Source organism: Sinocyclocheilus rhinocerous, unplaced genomic scaffold (assembly GCF_001515625.1).
Source record: "Sinocyclocheilus rhinocerous isolate Xijiao unplaced genomic scaffold, SAMN03320098_v1.1 scaffold616, whole genome shotgun sequence".
NCBI classification, from domain to species: Eukaryota; Metazoa; Chordata; class Actinopteri; order Cypriniformes; family Cyprinidae; genus Sinocyclocheilus; species Sinocyclocheilus rhinocerous.
This window is the reverse complement of record NW_015631496.1, coordinates 1,232,884-1,256,043: the sequence shown is the minus strand read 5'-3', so window position 1 is coordinate 1,256,043 and position 23,160 is coordinate 1,232,884. Positions and strand designations below refer to the sequence as shown.

The window sequence follows — 23,160 nt, the reverse complement described above, 5'->3', positions numbered from 1 at the left end:
GGTCAATCACAACGCACTGGATAGCTGGCTAATCAGAGCACACCTCGCTTTTCAGACTGATGAGCTTTGTAAAAATCGACGCGATTCAGAAGGCGGGGCATAGAGGAGAAACAATAATGTACAGTATGTGGAAAATAATGTGTTTTTTTTACTTTAAACCGCATAAACACATTTCATTACACCAAATACACAAAATAATGTTCTTTTTAGCAGCATCATATGACCCCTTTAAAGTCTCAGATGGATGGATGAGTTTGTAAGAAATTATAGTCTGCCTCGACCCAGCTTCCACTCCAAATTGTGTATTAAACTATGCTCCTTTCTCTACAAAGAGCTTAATTATCATATAGATAGTTCTTTCCGATCTTAATCATATGTAAATAGTACCTCCGGAGCGATAATTTGTCACTTATAGCGTGGGAGCAGCAGCAGGCCGTCAAGAACCATCTGCTGACCAAAAGGGTACATGAAATAACTGCTATGGATTCTGTTTAATCTTATCACCTTAACATTTGGTTGTTCCCACTTGAGTCTACCGAAGATGTGGGAACGGAAGGCTATCACTTTCATTGTCATCCGCAATTTACATTTAAAACGAAACTTAATTTACATGTTGAGCGGGAAGATGAACGTAATACAGTATAAAATGATTGAGCTTAGGATGTTCGGGGTTCAGTCTGACTCCGTTGAACCCAAGGTACTACATGTACTTTGTCACTACTATTCTGTAATAAAAGTTATTCTTCATCAAGATCTTCGACGTCTTCACTTTTTCTTACAGGTTGATAATATTCCCCACTCATTTTCCATTATATTGGCACAGATTCTTATAGATACAGCAGGTAAAATAAGTATTGGACACGTCACCATTTTTCACAGTAAATATATTTCTAAAGGTGCTGTTGACATAAAATTTTCACCGGATGTCGGTAACAACCCAAGTAATCCATAAATACAAATAAAACAAAGCAAATAAGTTCAGAAATTAAGTTATGTATAATAAAATGGAACGACACAGGGAGAGAGTATTACTGAAACAAAAGTACAAAAGCCTTTGTTGGTAATGACAGCGTCAAGATGCCTATTGTATGGAGAAACTAGTCGCATGTATTGCTCAGGTGTGATTTTGGCCCATTCTTCCACAGAGTCTTCAAATCTTGAAGTTTCTGTGGGCCTCAACTCTGATCTTTAGTTCTTATTTTCTATTGGATTCAAGTCAGGTGATTGGCTGGGCTATTCTAGCAGCTTTATTTTCTTTCTCTGAAACCAATCGAGAGTTTCCTTGGCTGTGTTTGGGATCATTGTCTTGCTGAAATGTCCACCCTTGTTTCATCTTCATCATCCTGGTACTGTAGGTGTTGGGACTGAACCAGCTAATATTAATTCCCACTGACTAGGGGCAGGATTGCTTTCTAATTACTGATAGATTTTAGCTGGTGTCTTGGATTTCCATGCCTTTTTGCACCTCCCTTTCTTCATGTGTTCAATACTTTTCCCCCTGTGTCATTGCATTTTTATTACACAGAAGTTAATTTCTGAACTTATTTGTGTTGTTTTCTTTGTATGTATGGATTACTTGGGTTGTTACCAACATCTGGTGAAAATTTCAACTCAACAGCACCTTTAGAAATATATTTACTGAGAAAAATTCAAATTCTGTTCTTTAAAAAAAAATACTTGCCGCTTTTAGACTTGCATTCTGTTCATTTACTAACTGCTTGTTTTTCTTAAAAAAAAAAAAAACTAACACTAGCTTTTCTATTCTTTTTCTATTCTATCTATTCCTTTTCTTTTTTTATTTATTATACAATTAACAAAAGCAAAAAATGCCTCTAACACTAGCTTGCTCTTTTCTTTTTCTATTCTATCTGTTTTCTTTTTATTTATTATATAATTAAAAAACCCTTGCTATTTGTACTGCGTTAAGCTAACTGAGACTTGTTATAGCACTTGCGTATCATTGCTCTTTTGTTGATTTTGATTGCTTCCATTGTCCTCATTTGTAAGTTGCTTTGGATAAAAGTGTCTCCTAAATGTAAATGTAAAAATGGTGACGCGTTCAATACTTATTTTACCCGCTGTAGATGTTCATTTACAGAACTCTTCTAAAATTCTAAATCTATCTCTCAGCTTGTGTTCATTATTACCCACATATTGAAATCACATTGTGTCACTGAGCAGCAGACACACACACACACACACATACGTAGCTGTTAGCATAGGTCTCCTGCAATTACCCTCACTCTGCAAATGACTGTCTGGTCTGGAGTCAAGTTCTATTGCTTTCTCTTGCTGTCTCTGTGATCACTTCACTCATTTGATCAGAGTTAATGAAGCATTTTGTTTTCTTGTCCAGATTTCTTTCTCTTCTTGTAGGTGGTTCCTTCTCTTGCCTGTGTTTATCAGAAATTTTGAGGAGAAGCTTAACATCCATTTCATATAAAACCTATTCCTTATCATTCTTATGAAACATCCTGTTTAACTCAATAACAATGAGAATGTTTCTGCTGGTTATATTTACACTGCAAAAATCATTTTCTTTATCAGTATTTCTCTCTCATTTTCCAATACAAACATTTAAACATCTTTTAAACAAGATAAGTTTACTTGAAAAGCAACACTGCATAAGATATTAAGATATTTTCAGAGAATATATTTTATTCTCAGAAAAAATACATTATATTGACCAATCCCATTAGCTTTTTTTTTTTTTTTTTTAAACAAAAACCTCACAAAAAATAAATAAATAAAAAATAAAATAAATGTAAAAATTTATTTAAACATATATTACCTGAAAACAAGTCTTAGTATTTCATGCAATTTTGCATAAATGTAAATTTATCTTGCAAATAAATGTATGTATACATGTGTAAATAAATGTATATTTTGAGGATATTTTTATTACTGGAAAACAATGCAGTGTGGATGAATCATGAAAAACATGTACAGTATGACGTGTGAAGCTAAAAGCATAGAACAGACAGTCCAGACACATTCAGAGCCATAAATGCATTAATGCACCATACAGACACATTTACACGCATGAAGAAAAATGCACACACGTGCTAATTCCTGTCTGGATGTGTTAAATTGACACTGAGGTAATGGCATTATGGTATTGATTACCAAGTCATTTCTGGTAAAAGTGCTAATGGGAGTGCAAAAAATGCTATATTTGAGTTTCTATCTCATATAAAGTAAAGGCAAATATGAATGATGAAGAGGCTAAAGTTTTCTCATGTCGATATCCTTTTTTCTCTCTCTCTTTCTCATTACAGTGGTGTTTGTATGCTGTTCTCCGGATATTTTCCGGCAGTTAATGGTGCACTTCCACAGGGCAGGTCTCCCTAAGGAGGAATATGTCTTCTTCTACATTGACATCTTTGGACGCAGTTTGGAGTCCAGGCCTTCTCAGCCGTGGGCCAGAGGAGACACAGATGATGTCTTTGCAAAGGAGGCCTTCCAGGTGATTAAAGCCTTTCATAAAACATGAGAGAAAATAATGGACAAATAGAGATTAGGAGATACAATTTCAGGAGACAATAATTTTTAGTTTCAGTCATTGAGTATATATATATATATTTTTTATATAAAATTTTTCAATTTGAGATGATTATGATGATGATGGTGATGGAGGAGGAGAGAGACAGTTATGAATCTTTATGAAGCTTTTTATCAGAATTGTTCTCTTGTCACTTGAACCTTAACAAAAGCCTTGCTTTTAGTGTGTCTGGTGACATAATAACAACGTGTTTCATTTAAACACCCTCAAACACAAAACAATCACTGTTATGCCTCAGGGGGCTCAAAATCTGAGCCATATTCTTATCAAATGCGCTGCAGATCACTCTGGTTTTGGTTGGTGTCACAGAACTCAGTCACCAGCTCCTACTGTGATAACAGCCGCCTGTTTTGAGAGTGGAAGAGTTTCTGTGCAGAGCGTGAGAAACAGTCTGAACTCCAACACTCAGTACCCTGCTGATGAACCCACGCACATCCTGTTAGATTCAGGACATGTTGACGCTCATTGGAGCATAGCTTTGGTAGATTATGTTTGCACACAACATGCAGTATGTTGAATAATTATGCTTTTTCTTAATTTTACTACCTGACCAAATTAACAAACTGTTCCTATTTAAGTTGGGAATTATAAGAGAAATACTTCAGTCTGTCAGGAAAAGAAGGTGTTAAATGTTTGTTGATAGGATTTTATGAATATTAGCAGTTCATCTGATTACGATTTGTCTGTTAATGTGATGTTAGTCAGCAGTTATTCATCAAATGATGGAGAAGAGCATTATAACCAGGCATTTATCCAAATGCACCATGTAGTCAAGCATATTTTCAGTATTTTAAAGAGCTGATTCAGGTGTCTGAATCCCAGCTTTGAAGGAATGTTTTAGATTCCCAGTCAGATTGTGGTAGTCTGTTGCATTTTCCACAATTTAACACTCAGAACTGACCAACAAGATGGGCATTAGAAAGTAGATTTGAATACTTTATGTAAGTGAAAAATATTTTATGTATTTTACAATATACACTACCCATCAAAAGTTCAAGCACCAGTAAGGGCCACAAGGCTGTTTTAAAATGATCAAAAGTGACAGTTAAAGGAGTGAAGTTTAAGACAGTTAAAGACATTTACATTTTTTACAAAAAAATGCTGTTCTCTCTTTTTTTTTTTTTTTTGTCATGAAATAATTCTGAAAAAATTATGGTTTACACAAGCATATTAAGCTATGTAGCACAGGTGTTTTCAGCATAGCTGAAAATAAAATGTTTCTTGAGCACCAAATTAGCATCTTCGAATGATTTCTGAAGGATCATGTGACAATGAAGACTGGAATAATGACTGTTGAAAAATATTAATATTAAATATTAAAACAGTTTCCTCTTAGGACAAATTGTATATTTTTTGTCTATTTTTCAGAGTGTGAAGATTCTGACCTACCTAGAGCCACAGAATCTGGAGTACAAGGAGTTTGTCAGTGATCTAAAATCGGATGCCAAACGGATGTTCAACTTCACAGTGGAGGATTCTTTGGTAAGAGAGATAATTGTGAAGTGATATATTGTTTTCATTTCATTTTTAGTTTTGTAATATAAACCTTTCTACCAAGACTCTACTGTGCTCTCCATCTTTTCTCTTCCCTTGAAATTATTATTTATTTCTATCTTGCTAGAAACTCTATGTGCCTTTATTACAGCCAGGGTTCTCTCATAAAGAGCTTAAAGGACACAAAATGATTAAATGAATGTTTTTTTCAGTCAAAATGCATTATGTGTGTTTACAGCTTTTTCTGTAATAGTCCTCTATTCACTTAATAATGCACAAAGAAACAGGCTATAATGCACTTTTGCTCTCTTTCTTCAAAAATTGTGCTGCATCGGTAAAGGTTGAATGTAATTATATATCTCTATGAATGTGTGAGGCCCAGAATATGAAATTAATGTGACGTACACATGCAAATTTCTGGTCAAACAAATGTAAGCTTCACAGCGTCCATCAGGAGACTAAAGTTCATGCATTTTAATGTAGGAAAATATGTTTGTAGTTATGGAGCTCATGTGTATGATGCATTTTTCTGTTAATGTGGGTTCTGCTAATTGAATTTAATAGAGTAGGGAACATACAGTATAAGATGCATGTAGAGAGGTAATTTAGTTCAATTCAGGATCTTCACCTTTATTTCACAGTGCATCTCAAAACAATGCACATAAAAACACATTCACATAGACATGTGAGAGAAAACAGGGCTTGTTGAGCCATTTAAGATCGGGTGTGCTTCTGAGAAGAACTCTGTATGTTTATCACTGTTCTCTATCAGACAAACAAGCCATTTGAGCACATCTGTCTTAATTTATCTGAGGCTTTGTGGATTTTCCCCTCAGCGTGGATTCTAATCGAGAGGCCTGAGTCTCAGATCATCTTTAAGTGTTTTTCTGGGTCCCATTTCACATTTAGAAAGTGACAGGGGACTTGAGTGAAGCGAAATATGAAGAGAAAAACTCTTTTCCAATGACTGTGCCTTAAAAAAGCAAATCCCTCATCAGTTCTGTTCATTTTCATGCAAATGAATCTCTGCGGGGGTAAAATGGTCAGAATGGATCGGGAGAGAAGATTAAGAGATGAAGCACTTTACCCTGTGCCTCACACAGTCTGACTTTCATTTTTTCATTTGTGGCAAATATTTGATGAAGGATTCAGATCAGATCAGGTATATTTAAAAAATCAACAGAATAATAACATCCTAAGTAGGATTTGTGTAGAGAAAATCAATCTAACACGTCCATCAGGACCAGCCTAGTTATGATTATGAATTTGCTCATCTTTGTATTCATTTGTGTATTTGATTCTTTCAGATGAACATCATCTCAGGTGGTTTCTATGATGGTCTGATGCTGTACTGCAGTGCTCTAAATGAGAGTCTTGCAGAAGGACATGGTCGACCTTCAGGAGAGTCTGTCACAAAGACAATGTGGAACCGGACTTATTATGGTGAGCACATGATCTAACTGAAACCCAAAATCCAGAACATGAGCTAAATAGTTGTCTTTCATAGAAAACAAACTATGAAAGACAAATCCATAATCTTTTATATAAAGTAAATTAAACAGTCAAGTATCACAAGTAAAAGTCACTTTACTGTGGTAAAAGACTTATTTTAGTCACTGTACATGATGTAAAAGATTCAAAATGACCCCAAGGAACACAGAACACTTGCAAACATTTGAACATTAAGTGTATATACCTGTCTCTGTTCATAAAACATCACAGATTACAGCGTGCAGGCTCTCCAATTCTTCTCCTGTTCTACTCTGGATTTACTGCTGGACTTAATACATAACCAGACACAGTTTGGGGTTGTAAATTGTAGTTTTGTGTTCTAAACTTGTAGTTTTAGTTCATGCTGTCACCATTTGAACTAAATGAAAGTAATGCATAGCGATATGAAAATGGTGCTGGGGGCCCTTTAAGAACGAGAGTTGTCTGTCAGGAGCGCTATACTGCATCATTACACAAACAGACTAACGCTACCCTGAAGAGGACCGTTTTCCGTTGTTTATCATGGGCATAGTCTCTGAACTTTTAATCACCCCTTGTATGTTTAGATAGCACGAATAGTATACCTTGTAGTTTACATTTAGAAAAGCGAGCGCAGTGCAACTGTTCACGCACCTGTGTATAATGACTGTCATCGGACTCCTCTTCTTTAGTAACTTCATCATCCGATCCTTCATCTCTGGATGTGAAATAGTCCATTATAACATCATTTAGGGCACTGACATCACCAAGATTGAGCAGATTGAGACGAGCAAGATCGTTTAAGTGAGCAGCTACTTCAGACTGCGTTGTTCTCTTGTGCTCCGCCATCTCACAATTTAAAGGGGTCATATGATGCGATTTCATTTTTTCCTTTCTCTTTGGAGTGTTACAAGCTCTTGGTGCATAAAGAAGATCTGTAAATTTGCAAAGACTTTAAACCGCATAAACACATTTCATTACACCAAATACACAAAATAATGTTCTTTTTAGCAGCATCATATGACCCCTTTAAAAAAATAAATAAATAAAAAAACTTTGCGTGCCGTAGTTTACACAGGACTGGCAGGAAATGTGCATTGATACACCTTTATTATATATGTTACGTAGTTTATTTTGATAGGTTAACTGTTTTTGTGGTGTTAAGAGAAAGCACCTCCGCAGCGCGTTCTTAACATAACAAGTAAATTTTGCCAAGATATTTTCAGAGATGATAGACAAAATGTTATAGAATAATGATTGATTGAAAACCTAATTTTGACAAAAAGAAAGACATTTGACCTATTTTTCGAATTTCCTGAAAACGTCCCAGTGCGACATCTGACCGGTTTTCCCAGATCGCATCACAATTAAATACATTTCAAGTTCTGTCATGAAACTCTAGATGGGGCAGGCTGATGGGCCGTTAACATAAATTGATGATATTCATAGCGTTAAACTACTTGGCACAAACTGATTGGTTCATTTTGCATATGCAGCCAATGAGCTTACTGCTTTACATTTAATTGGCTGGCTAATATTTACTAGAGCAGTTTGTAACGCACATTCAGAGTTACTCTGAAACCCTCCACCTTCCCCAGCTCCACCTGCTACGGGTTATTATATATGCTATTTGTGCAGCAGCAGTATGTCTTAAATACACACAGCACCATATCAGCATATGTATTGGTAGTGTAGCAAGTTCCTGTACCTGCTTTTCAGCAGCAGCAATAATCTACAGCAACAGGAATAACCAACAGCAGCAGCAATTCATCAGCAGCAGCGTAGCAGATCTATTCCGCCAAGACCAAATTCATTAACACTGTCATACCTATTATGATGCTAAAATCTTAAGAGTTGTCATGATAGAAATAACCTTATTAACATAATATAATAGTATATTAATAATATTCCTAACTACAAAAATTCCAAAAGTAATGTAATTTTTTAAATTAAATTTGGACATATCTTTTTTTTACGTTGCTCCAGTGCTGTTTGAGTAAGAAGTAATAACATCATGATGATGATCTTTTATCACTGGCAGGACCACATCTCTTTCTACTTCTATATTTTTCAGTTCAGTGCTGATAATGTGTTATGTGATGCTGATTCATTTTAATAAGGTTTAAAAAGCTCTCAAAAGCAACATGGGACTGTCTCGATTAATGGTCACCAAAGACAGAAGTGTATCTGTTGCCTTTTCTGCTCTCTTCTGTAGAGGTCACATGCTGCACAAATGTCTCTCTGGTCTAATATTCTGATCAATAGGGATTACTGATAATTATGAAGAGTTATGTTAATGTTCCTGGCTGACGGTCAGGCTTTGTAAAAAAGATAATTGCTCAGTTCATCATAAGCAGATTCTTTTTATCTTCTCACGGTGGTCAGGTTGTGTTATGCGTAGATTTGGTTAAGCTTGGTATTTTCTGTGTTCAGCTCAGTGATATAAAACAAAAAAACATCAGTGCGGAAACTCTGAAAGGCAAAGTGATTTCATGAGTTTATTTGCTATGTTATTAAGATTTTAGGTTACACTTTACTTGAAGGGGTGTGCATAAGACTGACATGACACCTTCATAATCATGACATGACACCTACATAATCATGACATGACATGTCATGAATATGAAGGTTGTTTATGCATGTTTATGACAACTGTCATTAAGTGTCATTCGCTCAGTTATGTCATTTTTAATGCAAATATGACATTATTTGACCTAACCCTAACCTAACCCTACCCCTAACCATAGCCCATAACAGACATCTCAGACAATGTCATCTTTGCATTAAAAATTACATAACTGAGCGAATGACACTTAATGACAGTTGTCATAAACATGCATAAAACCTCCTTCATATTCATGACATGTGTCATGTCATGATTATGAAGGTGTCATGTCAGTCTTATGCACACCCCTTCAAGTAAAGTGTTACCAGATTTTCTGCTATGTGTAAGAAAAAAAAATCGCATTTGCTAATTTTTTCCTCTCACTAAATTTTTCAGCTTTGATTTGTCACATTTTATGCATGTTTTTTGTACAGTGCAGTTTCCCCCATTTGTTGCTTTTCCAGGTCACCTCAATAGAGTAAAAATTTGATTTTTTTTTTTATTTAAATGATGTTTGTGTGTGTTTGTGTTGCATGCTAATTTTTAATTGTTTCTTTCCCAGTATGTTTTAATTATGCCTTTTGTATATATGCCTTATCTCTTCTATATAACTTTTGTTTTTCGCTTTTATGCCATTATAATAGGAAAAAAAATGATTACATTATTTCTGGGATGTACTTAAAATAACCCTTACCCTTCAGGTCTTGTGAACATCGCAGCTTAATTAATCATTAAGAGAAAGAGAAACAGGCCTCTGTCTGTGCCAGGTCCAGTTTGGTTTCTATCAATTAAACAGAATATGTAATAATATGCCCTGCAGCAGAAAGTCTGGCATTACAGACCCACAACAAACAGCTATGTGCAGAGACTGATCTGGTGACGCACTGTCCAGAATTATGATGTGACTTCTGTAAGGTCTAAGGTTCAGAAAAAGAAACATGGTCGCACGTGCGCAGACACCCACACAGACACACTTCAAGCAAAAATACATATCAATTAATTACAACTTTAGTTCATGCAAAACCTTCATGTGATATCCTACAGCTAGTTTGCATACTGTAGGCTGACTATGCCTTTGCACTGATTTATTGTGTTTACAGAAAGTGTTGCCTTTATACAGTGTATCCTTTTGTAAGTGTAGGCTCTTATATAAGTGTACATCCAAAGATGCATGTGTAGAGATGAATGAGAATATGAAGTAAAAATAACTGAAAAAAAATGCAATTAATCACTTGTGTGAATGGCCCTCGATTGACGAATCCTGTTGAAGGATTGCCGTGGACTATAGTCCTGTAATAATCTGATGTTTAATTATATGATCATTTCAGTTCAGTGTGCATTAGAGACAACATGCTAGTCTGTTTTCTGTCTTCTCTCTCACAAAACTTTACCCAGACTCATTTGTTCATGAATTTGCTTATTTATTTCTTAATTTATATTTCATCTGGCTTTTGGCAGCTTTATTGCTTCCTAGTAACTCTAACCAACTAAGTACAGATGTTCTCTCTCTCTTGCTCTGTCTCCATATTGTGCCTTTCATTCATACATCTGTCGTATCTCTGTCCTTCCACCTGTTCCTCTCTTCTCCCTGCTTCTCATAACTCATTCTCTCTTCTTGAGCTGTTTCCCTGGGAATGTCTAAAGGACATGGAGCCCCAAGTTTCCTTTTTCACAATTGTTTAAGTTTTCATTAGTCATGTGTTCATTTTTCCTTGTCATATCACATCCTTCATACAGAGCACCTTGCCTGTCAACAGTGTTTTTTTTTTTTTTTTAGCATTTCACAATTCAATGCATGATTGTGCTCATTTACAGCTAGTTCCATGAAATATTGCGCAAATATATTCTTTACTTACAGATCAACCAGCAATTTTACCCATTTATTTAGACTAACAAACATTGTCCATTAAACATGCATTTGCACAGTGGGGACTAAAACTCTGACACAACATTGAAATTACGATTAAATCTAGAATAATTCTACACTATTTCTTGATTACTACTGTAATTAAAAACACATTTGTGAACTAGACTAAAGTTTAGTAAAGAGTTTGTCTATGTCTTGGTTGAAAATCTTAAATAATGTCTTTTAGAGACAAAGAGCCTTGGAAGTTGTCCTCTTTTAGACACAAACTGTGCATGATACATATAAATAATTACAAGTCAAAGTTCCCTTTTATGTTAATTGGAAATTTGTATAAACAAAATATCTGTTGGCGTTGTCTGTTGGCTGATCCCAATCTACAGTATTTGACTTCCCTCAAATTATTCTAAAATCAGCAGGTGTCCTGTTGTCATGTATCTGCTTCAAATAAAAAGAGGTTACATGGTTGGTTTGCCCACCCACGCACAGAGTCAGGTGTGTTTCTGGAGACATTTGACCAAAGCTTGTGGTCTGAAAGGGATAGACCACCACATGAGCCAGACTCAGACTCATTCATGCATGCATGGCAGCTTTTCCTGCTGATGTCCTTCTGTGACATTTGATTTGGAACAAACTGGACAATAAAACTCACAACAGTATTATCAGTGAAGTAAACATTTGAAACTTTCACAAAGGAAGTTTAAAAATTATTTATATGTGATTTGTGATAATGGCCAACTGGCTGCATCAGCTAGTCACAAAATAAATAAATACGTCAACATTCAGTATTTTTAATTGAAATTTGGGTTGAAATTATTTTGTAATTTTCTTGAATCTTATCTTAAAGGGTTTGTTCACCCAACAATGAAAATTCCATGTAAAGTTACGAAGCTACTAGAATACCTTTTTTGCGCAAAGAAAACAAAAACAATGACTTTATTCCACATTTTCGTCTCTACTGCACTTTGGACGTGCGTTCACTTTGGAAGTGCACGTCTACTTTCTAACACACTTTGGACGTGCGTTCACGACAGTACCATGGCGCGAGCGTGTGGCAGCGCTGTGGAATAAAAATGTGGAATAAAGTCATTATTTTTGTTTTCTTTGCGCAAAAAAGTATTCTCGTAGCTTCGTAACTGTTCAAATTATCACCATAATTTGGGTAACTTTAAAGCCATTGTGTGTGAACTTTCTAAAATATAGAAGAGAGAGGTTTAGACATCTGAGGGAATTTGCAGAGCATTATAATCAATTTGTCCATAATAATGACGCAAATAAATTATTAACTAAAACTCAATAGCATCCCCTTACATTTATGACACTTACGATTATTCTTATCCTTACAATATCTTACTATTTTATGTAGGAATTGACAGTAAACAACTTGAGTTTAGCTTACCTGTCAATAAGAAACTCCAAGTTTGACGTCTCAGCTGAAACCCAAACATCTTGTAAAAGCACCGCCAGTATTTACTTTTATTTAAATCTCTGAATATTTTGGCAGTTCTTTGAATTTTGTCTTGAACTTCTGTAACCAAATCTGATTTTCTTTTAACACGTGGGGACGCTCAATGTGTACACTTTTGGCAAACCTATGAATGGCATACTAGTCAGTGATTAATATACTGGGTTAAGTGAATGTATTATGACATAAAAAATCTTACAGACTTTACCTTTAAAGTAATCTTGATTGTGTAATCAAAGCAACCAATTGTTTCAGCGTGTAAAATTTAACCATGTCAACATCTGCCTCAATTCCATTAAATCTGATCAGTCTCATCTTTAACTAATTACTAATTGGTGAATGTTTTTTGAGGTTATTTTTAAACTGTTTTCAATGTTAATTTCAATGTTATTATAGAGATTATTTTTTGAGTGAAATACAATACTGCATTATTTATGTCTATATGTTCTTTGAAGGACTCCCTGTGTCCCTGATATAAGGTAATATATATATTTTTTTTTATTCCTGTGCTGTTTTATGATGTTAGATTATTAAAATATCTTAGACTTAGGGCATTGCTTCTTTTAACTAAAGACAACATTCTTATTCATGCTGTAATAGCAAAACATCACTCGCAGAAGATCTGCACAGGCTGTGCAGAATGTGTGACTTTCAATAGAAAGACTTTATTTGGCTGCTGACTGCAATTAGAGCTCTGTAAAAATGAAAACGCTCATTCAGACATCTGTAACAGCAGCCGCCCTAAATATTGTAATTACTAAGTTACTCTTGATCCAACTAGTACAGTTATATCCTGTAATCCTGTCTCCTAAAGACTGCACTTACAAACTTGGGCACACAAGGGTTTTACAGCAATATGAAGCCACTGAATAGACCGGAAGCACAGAATGTTCATACTTGTTCTGCCTTTTATATGACATTTGAAAGGGGGAGTAGACTTTCTTTAGTTCGCTTATAAAATCATTCATTCTCTTTATTGTAAAGATAATGAAATTCTTTTCAGATCTATTGACTGAGTGCATACTTCAGTTACATTGTGCCAGTTTGCACAGCTGACTCAGAAAGGGACTGACTCAATGGATCAAATCAGTAATGTCTTCCAACTGCCCATTATTTCATACACCTTTGATTATTTCTTAGAACTTAGTAGCTTTTCTTGTTTTTCTAATTTTTATGATTATTGTTATTTCTTCACCTGTGATGGTAATGTATCACAGGTTAAAAATAATGATAGATAAATTAAATTAGATCAATCAGTAGTTGGTGTGAAATACTTCACTGTAACATAGGCTATATTTACATTACATCTAAAACTTGCTAAAAATTTTCAAAAACATTTTGCTAATTGTATTCTAATTCTTGCATGCAATTCTTGCTTTTACGGCTTAATATTAATTTATTTTTAAAAATTAATTTATTACCACAAGACTGTTAAAAATTAATAAAAGCAAAAAGTTAAAAAGACAGAAATTATGCTGTTTTCTATAGATATTCATCTTTATCAAGGTTTAACATTTAATGAAAATATGTTTTTTATATTAACATCAACATTTTAGGTTAAGTTAAAAAAAAAAATGTCACGGTTACTACTGTGAGGAGTCAAGGAACGCGGAGACGTAGGAAAAATATGAATAACAGTCTTTAATAATCCAAAACCATGGGGTAACACAGGGCAAGCAGGAACACACACGTAGTACATTGCATGGACGACACCGGACAAAGGAAACACAGGACAGACTACACTTTAAATACCAGATGAGGGTAATTGACGAGACACACCTGAACCAAATGAACACAATCAAACAAGGGAGAAATTGGGTCACGGGGAGCACATAGGGACAGAAAACACAACAAAACAGGTCCAGGGGTGTGACAATATATATATATATATATTGTCACACCCCTGGATATATATAATTATAAAATAACTCCAAAAAGATAATAAAGACACATAAAATATACTGTTTTCCAAATATAATCATTTGAGGTTTAAAGGGGTGATTGATTGCGATTTCACTTTTTTAAACGTTAGTTTGTGTGTAATGTTGCTGTTTGAGCATAAACAATATCTGCAAAGTTATGCAATGCAAACGGAGATATCGTCTTTTAAAATTCTGGCAGTTTAATGCCTACAAAAACGGCTGGTAGGGACTACAACAAGCTACTTCCCCGGGTCGTGACATAACAAACCCAGATAAACCTCGCCCTCGGGAAAAGGCAGCAATGGGGGCGAGGCCATGCTGCGCTGCTTTAGAGAAGAGGAAGAGAAAACTAGAGGTGCATGTACAAATCTATTCATATATGAATCGCGATTCTGTCTTCTAACGATTCTAATGGATTCACAAGTTTCAAAATCAATGTTCTAAAGCAGCGGTTCTTAATATTGTTCCTCGCATCCCCCTGCTCTGCATCTCTCTCTCTCTCTTTCTTTCTCTCTCTCTCTCTCTCGCTCTCCCATTCAGCTCAGCTCCAACAATGAACTGTTCCAATTATACACTTATTTTCACATAGCTATGAGAAGCATTAAAAAATGTACGCGCGTGCAGTTGCCGTACTGTATTAAAGCTTTAATCAGGATAAAACCGTATATTAAAAGCTAACATAAGCAGTAGCATTTACAAATAACAGCATATCTAAAAGTATGAGACAACAACAAACAAAAAACATAGGCCTACCATTAAAAGCCATGCTTGCACAGGTTCTGCACGATCCTCTTCAATAATATCCTCTGCTTCTCAATCGGGCTCAAACTGATAAGCGATATTAACAACGCCTTTGTTTACAATACAACCGGAGCACATGCCGCCGAGGTGAGGGGCGGGACGTTTAGACGCGCACTAGAGGCGGTTTAGCCAATCACAACACACTGGGCTAGCTAACCAATCAGAGCCCTTCGCCTATTTCTGAGGGCTTCATAAAAGCAGGAAATGATCAGTGTGTTTCTCAGAGAAGGGACAGAGCGGTGTGGAATAAAGGTAAATTATGTGAAAAATAATGCGTTTTTTTAAAACCAAAGCATTAACACATGTTAGACTGCAACCCATAAACACAATCAAGCCTAGAAAAAAAAAACAGTGAACCACCCCTTTAACCAAAAATTTTAATGTTGATATAAAAAATATTTGTTTCATTCAATTTTAAGTTTTGTTAATAATATAATAATTTAATAATTTGTTTTTATATAGCTATAAAATAACTCCAAGTTAAGTACATTAATAAATACACTTTTGCTTGAAAATGATGACGCAAAACGTAATTTCCAGATTGTTCTATCACAGGTTATTCTCACAATTTAGACAAAACCTCATCTATATTATTCAGGTAGATAACGAAGTTTTCAAGGCATGAATACAGACGTCTACATCATAGGAGATGGGAAATATGTTTTTGCTTACTTTATTCAAATGAGTCCTGTTTTTCCTGTTTTTCCTTCATGGTCCACTAACTGTCTATGTGTGTGTCCATTCCTTTTATAACTCATGCAGGCTTATTAAAGCTATCCTTATCATTAGCCGATGTGAGGACATCTCTCTCTTCCTTTCTCCCTCTCTCGACAATGACTTTGACATTTCCAGTCTGATAAAGCTTAAGCTTTTCATATCAGTCTAAATGTCACTGTGTGTGTCCTCTGAGCTGGACCCGGCCTCTATCTGTAGCCCATTTAAAAGAGGTGAGTGGCCTCCACAGGAAATTACAGCCCGCACCTGACCCTCATTGGCAGATGGGCACAACCGGAAGCTTTTCAAGAGACTCAATCAGATTTGATTGAACACTTGTATACACATTCGCTGTGTGTGAATTGATTTACTATGTGTGATTATAATCACTTTGATTACTCATAATGTGACAAAGTGGTTGGTATGGGATGTTATTGTCTTCGTAGAATTATAGCTCACTTGCTGGGATAGTCCAACCAAAAATGAAAATTGTGTCAATTTGCTCACCCTTATGTCATTCTAAAATCTGTATATCTTTCTTCTTTTGAATATAAAAAATATATTTTGAAGAATGTTGGTAACCAAACAGTTTTGGTTCCGGTAGACTTCCATTGCATGAACAAAAAACAATGGAACTAAAAATGTTTGATTACCTACATTCTTTAAAATATATTTTTTTGTTCCACAAAAGAAAGCAAGTCATACAGCTTTAAAACGACATGAAGCTGTGTAAACGAATTTTTGGGGTGAACTATCCCTTCAAGGATTTGATCGTTTGTTTAAATTATCATTTTAGCTATGGGGCTCCTGCTTTATTTGGTTGAACTTTATATTCAGATTTAAATGATGGAGTATGTCAAAGTTTACGCTTCACTTTTTCAAAACTAAGGTTTTTTTGTTTTTTTTTGTGAATTTTGGTGGTTCTGATGTGAATTTGTTGCAATGAGCTCTATAACACACTTGTTGTCACTTGGTTTTCCCAGGTGTCACCGGTCTGGTGCAGATTGATGAGAATGGAGACAGAGAGACTGATTTTGCCCTGTGGGACATGACTGACACGAACAGTGGCAACTTTCAGGTCAGTGGTAATCACATACTTACTTTGTCTCACACAGTTTTGTCATTTTGTTATTGGTATTCTCAAATGAACCTAACTTTGAATAGCAATGACGCTTATGTTGTTAGTAATAGACAGATGAAATGCAATCTCATTTTTCTTGCAGCAGTTATGTGTGTGTGTGTGTGTGTGTGTGTGTGTGTGTGTCATCCAAACAGTTTTGCCTTTGTTATAGGCTAATGAATTAAAATTTAACACCCGAATCTCAAAACCAAGTGGCAGATTGGAGGCATAAATTTAAAACCAAAGTCCCCCCACACAAACCCTCCTTTCTGAAAGACATTTGATTGGTAATTGGGAGGCCAAGCTGAAGGAAGGTTAATTATAGGATACATATTCAGTCGGGAATGTTTTTTGTTTGTGTGTGTGAGCGAGTACAGGATAGATGATGATGAATAGATATAAAAGATCTCAGCTGCTCTCTGAATGAAGCTTGTCCTTGTAATTGTTTCTTAAATACTGGCCTTTTTCAGTTTAACATTTTTGATTGATGTTGCTGCCATTAACAAGCTATTTGTTCACTTTGCTTTTGCTTTATGTGAGTTTAAAGAAATTGCGTGATGAGCAGATTTTTTTGTACTGTTGACATCAAGGGGTCAAGGTTCAGTTAGCCCCAGTTGGTAGATGCCATAACTGCAACATCTGGACACACACACATCTTTTATATATTTTTATATGTACACGTCAGAATAAGCATGTTGTTTGAATTTTTACATAAATATTGTGTTACACTGAATGACAATGTAACATTATTTCAACCAAATTTTGACATTTTATTCTCCCAAAACTTATTTGAAACCTTAAAATTAGTCACTTTACTTACATTAATGTGCTTTCTATGGACATATAATCACTTTTGTAAATTTCTTTTGATGCGTACATCTTAATGTCTTTGACCCATGTATATATTTCAGAAAAATATGTTGTTTATATATTAAATAGTATGTATGTGTATTTATATATACATAATAAATATACACAGAACACACACATATGTTATGCAAACAAAAACTTTTATTTTGTATGCGATTAATCGCGATTAATCGTTTGACAGCACTAATATACACGCACACACACACACACACACACACACAGTCTCAAAGCACCTATTTTATTGTATCTTAAAATGTAATTTATTCTTGTTATGGCAAAGCTGATTTTTCTGCAACCATTGCTTCAGTCTTCAGTGTCACAAGAAACATTCCTTCTTTTTTGCAACATTATACATGTCTTTATTGTCATATTTTATCAATTTAATGCATCCTTGCTGAATAAAATTCATTTCTTTCAAAAAAGGAAAAGAACATTACAGACCCTAATCTTTTGAACGGTACAATAAATGTCCTTCAACCTAATAGACATGAGCTAAAAGACACAATTTTAATTAAATTTTTGGTCTTAAAGGTATTGCAACAAGTCTAACATGTTTGTGTAACGTGTCTGGTGTTTCTTTCAATTTACAATTAGAATGTAATTTATTATATAAATAAAATTCTTCTCTTTTTGCTTACATGTGTGCTGCAGATCGTGGCGGTGTATAATGGCACACAGAAGCAGATGAAGATTCTTCCTGGGATGGCTATCCAGTGGCCAGGTGGCAACATTCCCTGGGATGTGCCCCTCTGCGGCTTTAAGAACGACAACCCTGCCTGTCGTGCACGTGGGTATCATACACTAGTTCTGCAGTTCAACTGCTTACCTGCATCTCACTATCCTTTACTTTCCCTCTTAAAACATTTAGGAACCATCGCAATGCACCAGATGATTTCCATTGTGCTTTTCCTCATCCTCGTCATCATCTTCACTGTGACTGTGTTTATATACAGGTGAGAGCTAGCTAGATGATTCTGATACCTTACCAGTTATTTATAAATGTGATTTTGTTCTGCAAATATGGCTGCATTTAAAACACACACTGTATGTACACAAACAGAAAGCTGAAGCTGGAGAAGGAGTTGGTCGCTCAGTTATGGAGAATTGCTTGGGAGGACATTCAGATGAGCAATCTGGAAAAGGCCATGAGGAGCACCGGGAGCAAACTCACACTTTCTCTAGTAAAACACAGAGACAGTACATACTACATAGTGCACACTCAGATTTTTAAATGTCTTCTCCAGCTCTCTGGTTTTTATTTAAACAATCATTTTATTTATTATTTATTTAATTATCATCACTGAGTTGTTTGATTTCTCTCATTCTCTACAGAGAGGTTCAAACTATGGATCACTGCTGACAGCTGACGGTAATTTCCAGATGTTTGCTAAGACTGGCTACTTTAAGGTATCATTCTGACAAGCTTGTGTTCACATGGTAACATTTTATTATTAGGTTCAATTTGGTAACATATTTGGTATAATGAACTAACAATGAACAACATTATTTACAGCATTTATTAATAGGTTATGATCATTTAAATGTATGTTCATTGCAAGTTCATGTTTCTTCATGATACATTCAATAATACATTCAGTGAAGTTTAAATGTTAAAAATGTATTAGTATAAGTAGTAATTAGAATTAACATAGATTAAATGCCTTAGCAGTATTTTTCTTTGTTAGGTTCATGGTACCTAATGCATTAACTAACAATAACAACTAACCTTATTGTAAAGTGTTACCGTTTATATGCATGTTAGAACCTCAAATTGCAAATCTAATTGCAAACATAGCGTGTGTGTGTGTGTGTGTGTGTGTGTGTGTGTGTGTGTGGTTCATGTATACTCTACGTTATGGGGACAAAATGTCCCACAAAGATGGCAATATCCAAAATCCTTGTGGGGACATTTTTTGGTTCCCATGAGGAAACAATAAGTAAATCATACAGAATGAAGTTTTTTGAAAATCTAAAAAGTTTTGTGTGAGGGGTAGTTTTAGGGTAAGGGGTAGGGTAAGGGGATAGACAATACAGTTTGTACAGAATAAAAACCATTATGTCTATGGAATGTCCCCATAAAACATGGAAACCCAACATGTGTATGTGTTTGTGCTTGCTTCTTTGTCAGGGAAACATTGTGGCCATTAAATACATCAACAGAAAGCGCATCGAGTTAACGAGGAAAGTGTTGTTTGAACTGAAGCATGTGAGTGTGTCATGCTGTTATTTTGCTCTACTGAAGAATTATTCTGCAAATCCAATTATAATCATTACAATAGATTCACAAACAACTGACTACACTATTAAAATATTTTTTAGAAGCTATAAATAAAATAAAAAATGCTATTGCAGTCTTTCTACTTAAAACATTTCAAGTTTAATTTAGTGTTACTTGTGATTACTTTGTAATTAATTGTGAAATTTACTAGCAATTTCTGAGTGAAAAGAACTGTTTCTACACCAGTTTATATTCAGTATAGTTGTAGTGTTTTGTTTTAAAATATTTGTAAGGATATACTGTGAATAAAAAAATAATAGTGTGTGTTTGTTCTCTAGATGAGAGATGTGCAGAATGAGCATTTGACCCGTTTTATCGGCGCCTGCATGGATCCACCCAACATCTGCATTGTCACAGAATACTGCCCTCGAGGCAGCCTGCAGGTACAGACGCTCGTGATTCATGATGTTTTCTCTCCTCCAACCCTAAACATAACCGTTACTCTAAAACTATCCTTTTGATGACATGCTGAGCCACACTCATGCATCAATATGAAAATGTGCATGTACCTAATAGCTGTGGAAGACCTCAGGTTGGCGAAATTATGAATGAAACAATGTGGAAATGTCCTGAATGCGGAATTATCAGCCTAAAAGTGTGGTCACATTAGTGAAATTTCACAGTCAGAAAAGGTCCATTATCAGTTGTCAGTTGTGCCGTGATGTATGAATCACAGCTCACACAGAATTGACTGTTAAACCAAATAATTGACTGTTGGTCAACTTGAACATGTTGCGAAATCTGCATGGGGAAATCTTTCACCCTCACATGTAATTCCCAATCATGAGGATTCCTTTAAGGGGAGACACTGCAGGCAAAAACACTGTTTTTTCGTGCACCTGTCAGTTTTGAGATTTTGGACTTTTTGGTTTTTCATAAAGGTGTTTTTTTTCAGACCAGTGGAAAGAAAACATACAAAAGACTCTGTTAAGTGCTTCTTTTATGGCACTTTATCTATTTGTGTCAATAGATTTCAATTACAATACATATTTTTAAAGGCCGTTTCCTCAAAATGAGTTTTTTCTCCTACACTTAGCCATAAATCTCCACTTCAGTAGTACTTACACACACCAAACTTTTACATTTTTATTCCTGTCTATATCCTGAAGGTTTTTACAGAGGGATTTGTTCATATATAATTTGCTTGATTATATACAACATTTTATTCCCCCCTAAAACTGAATTTTGAAACTGAGTTCATCCAGTGTTCAGATTTTTGTACTAGAAATGTATGCAAATTAGCACATATTTAATTAAATAATGGATCATTTGCATATTTAAGCCTAACATTTTAGAAAACTTGTAATACAAAAAATGTTTGCAATTATCAATGTAATCAATCAACTGGGTAAGTAAGGTGATAACTATTAGTTAATTTTTTACCCTATTCACCTGCAATGTCTCGCCTTAAATATGACTGCATTTTACTCGTGAAAATTTGGCAAACAACGTTAAATATGACCACATATTCTATTGTTAGAACAATATTTTTTTCTTAGCCATTTTGGTGGATTTATTAAGTCAGTTTCTCTCAAGCACTTTATTTTAATGTTTTGTTATCTAATGCATTTGTACATTATTAAGTCTAAATACTTGTTGGGCCGTATATGTATGTATATGCACTTATCTCAGATTTTTCTGCATCTGTGTACAGGACATTTTGGAGAATGAAAGCATCACATTAGACTGGATGTTCAAATATTCACTAGTCAGTGACATAGTAAAGGTAGAGGCCCCTCTCTACTTTCAGCGTGCATTTATTTTCCATGATAACTTTCCAAATGTGATTAAATTCATTTAAATTCTGATTGTGCTCTCTCTCTGCCCTCTTGCTTTCTTTTATTCTTTCCAATCTTTCTCTTCCCTCAGGGCATGGCTTTCCTTCACAACAGTGTGATTGTATCCCATGGCAACCTGAAATCATCCAACTGTGTGGTTGACAATCGTTTTGTGCTAAAGATCACTGACTATGGGCTGTCCAGTATCAGGACAGAGTCAGACACGGAGGATGCCCACTCTTATTATGCACGTCAGTCATTTGACCTTTCAGCTTTGTCATTTCGTGTCAGTTTGACTCAAGTGGCTACGATTTCCACAACACGCATACATGCAAACCTCAGTCACAGATTCTGTTGTTCACTGTCAGTCCCCTGTCTGTGTCTGTGTGCATCTGCATACGCCTGTGTGTAGGTAAGCTGTGGATGGCTCCAGAGCTGTTGAGAATGGAGTGCTTTCCTCCAGGAGGTACACAGAAGGGCGACATCTACAGTTTTGGCATTATCCTTCAAGAGGTGGCTCTGCGGAGAGGAGTCTTTTACCTGGAGGGAGACTTGCTTAGCCCAAAAGGTCAGACATCCAATCTTACCAATACATGTCATAAATTACATGTTTAGCCTAAATCTGCCCATCTCCAGCCTGTTTTGACCTTATATCCTAAACCTTAAACATTTACGCACCCTCACGTTGCTTAAAACCTGTATGACTTTCAGTAAACCAAAACAAAATATATACAATTAATTCCAGTATTGTTTTGGACCTTAGTGACTCTTATTTATAGACAAAAATAGCTGAAATATATAGCTGAAAAATAGCTGCTGTTCTTCAAAATATCTTCTTTTGTTTTTCTACAAAAGAAAGAAAGTCATACAGGTTTGGAACTATGCAGTTCTTTCAAACTTCATAAAGATGCAAAAGCATCATAAAAGCAATCCATATGACTAATCAGGTCTTCTGAAGTCATGTGATAGTTTTGAGTGAAGAAAAGACTGAAATTGAAGTCGCTATTCAATGATAGTTCTTTCCTCCTTTAAACTGTTGACCAGATTCTCCCCCAAGTTACGTCTTCTGCCATTTTGGAGAGTACCCAAGAGTGTAATCAACGTAATCAGCGTTGTTTACGTCCGGGTGGGGGGGTGGTCTATGGAGGGTCAGAGAGCTCTCACATTTCATCAGAAATATCTTAATTTGTGTTCCGAAGATGAACGAAGGTCTTGCG

At 35.4% G+C, this 23,160-nt stretch overlaps 1 protein-coding gene across 2 annotated transcripts in view; it reads left to right on the top strand.

Annotated features, from left to right (window-relative positions):
• The window catches only part of LOC107741766 (atrial natriuretic peptide receptor 1-like), a 45,169-nt gene that overhangs the window by 13,332 nt on the left and 8,677 nt on the right, over nt 1-23,160 (top strand). For both annotated transcript variants that reach the window (XM_016554549.1, XM_016554548.1), the window contains exons 3-15: nt 3,279-3,466; nt 4,931-5,044; nt 6,364-6,499; nt 16,881-16,975; nt 18,539-18,674; nt 18,756-18,840; nt 18,948-19,068; nt 19,220-19,294; nt 20,016-20,093; nt 20,444-20,548; nt 21,820-21,891; nt 22,035-22,194; nt 22,356-22,511. In XM_016554549.1, the coding sequence (XP_016410035.1) occupies nt 3,279-3,466; nt 4,931-5,044; nt 6,364-6,499; nt 16,881-16,975; nt 18,539-18,674; nt 18,756-18,840; nt 18,948-19,068; nt 19,220-19,294; nt 20,016-20,093; nt 20,444-20,548; nt 21,820-21,891; nt 22,035-22,194; nt 22,356-22,511 (1,521 nt within the window). The remainder of the gene's footprint in view (nt 1-3,278; nt 3,467-4,930; nt 5,045-6,363; nt 6,500-16,880; nt 16,976-18,538; nt 18,675-18,755; nt 18,841-18,947; nt 19,069-19,219; nt 19,295-20,015; nt 20,094-20,443; nt 20,549-21,819; nt 21,892-22,034; nt 22,195-22,355; nt 22,512-23,160) is intronic.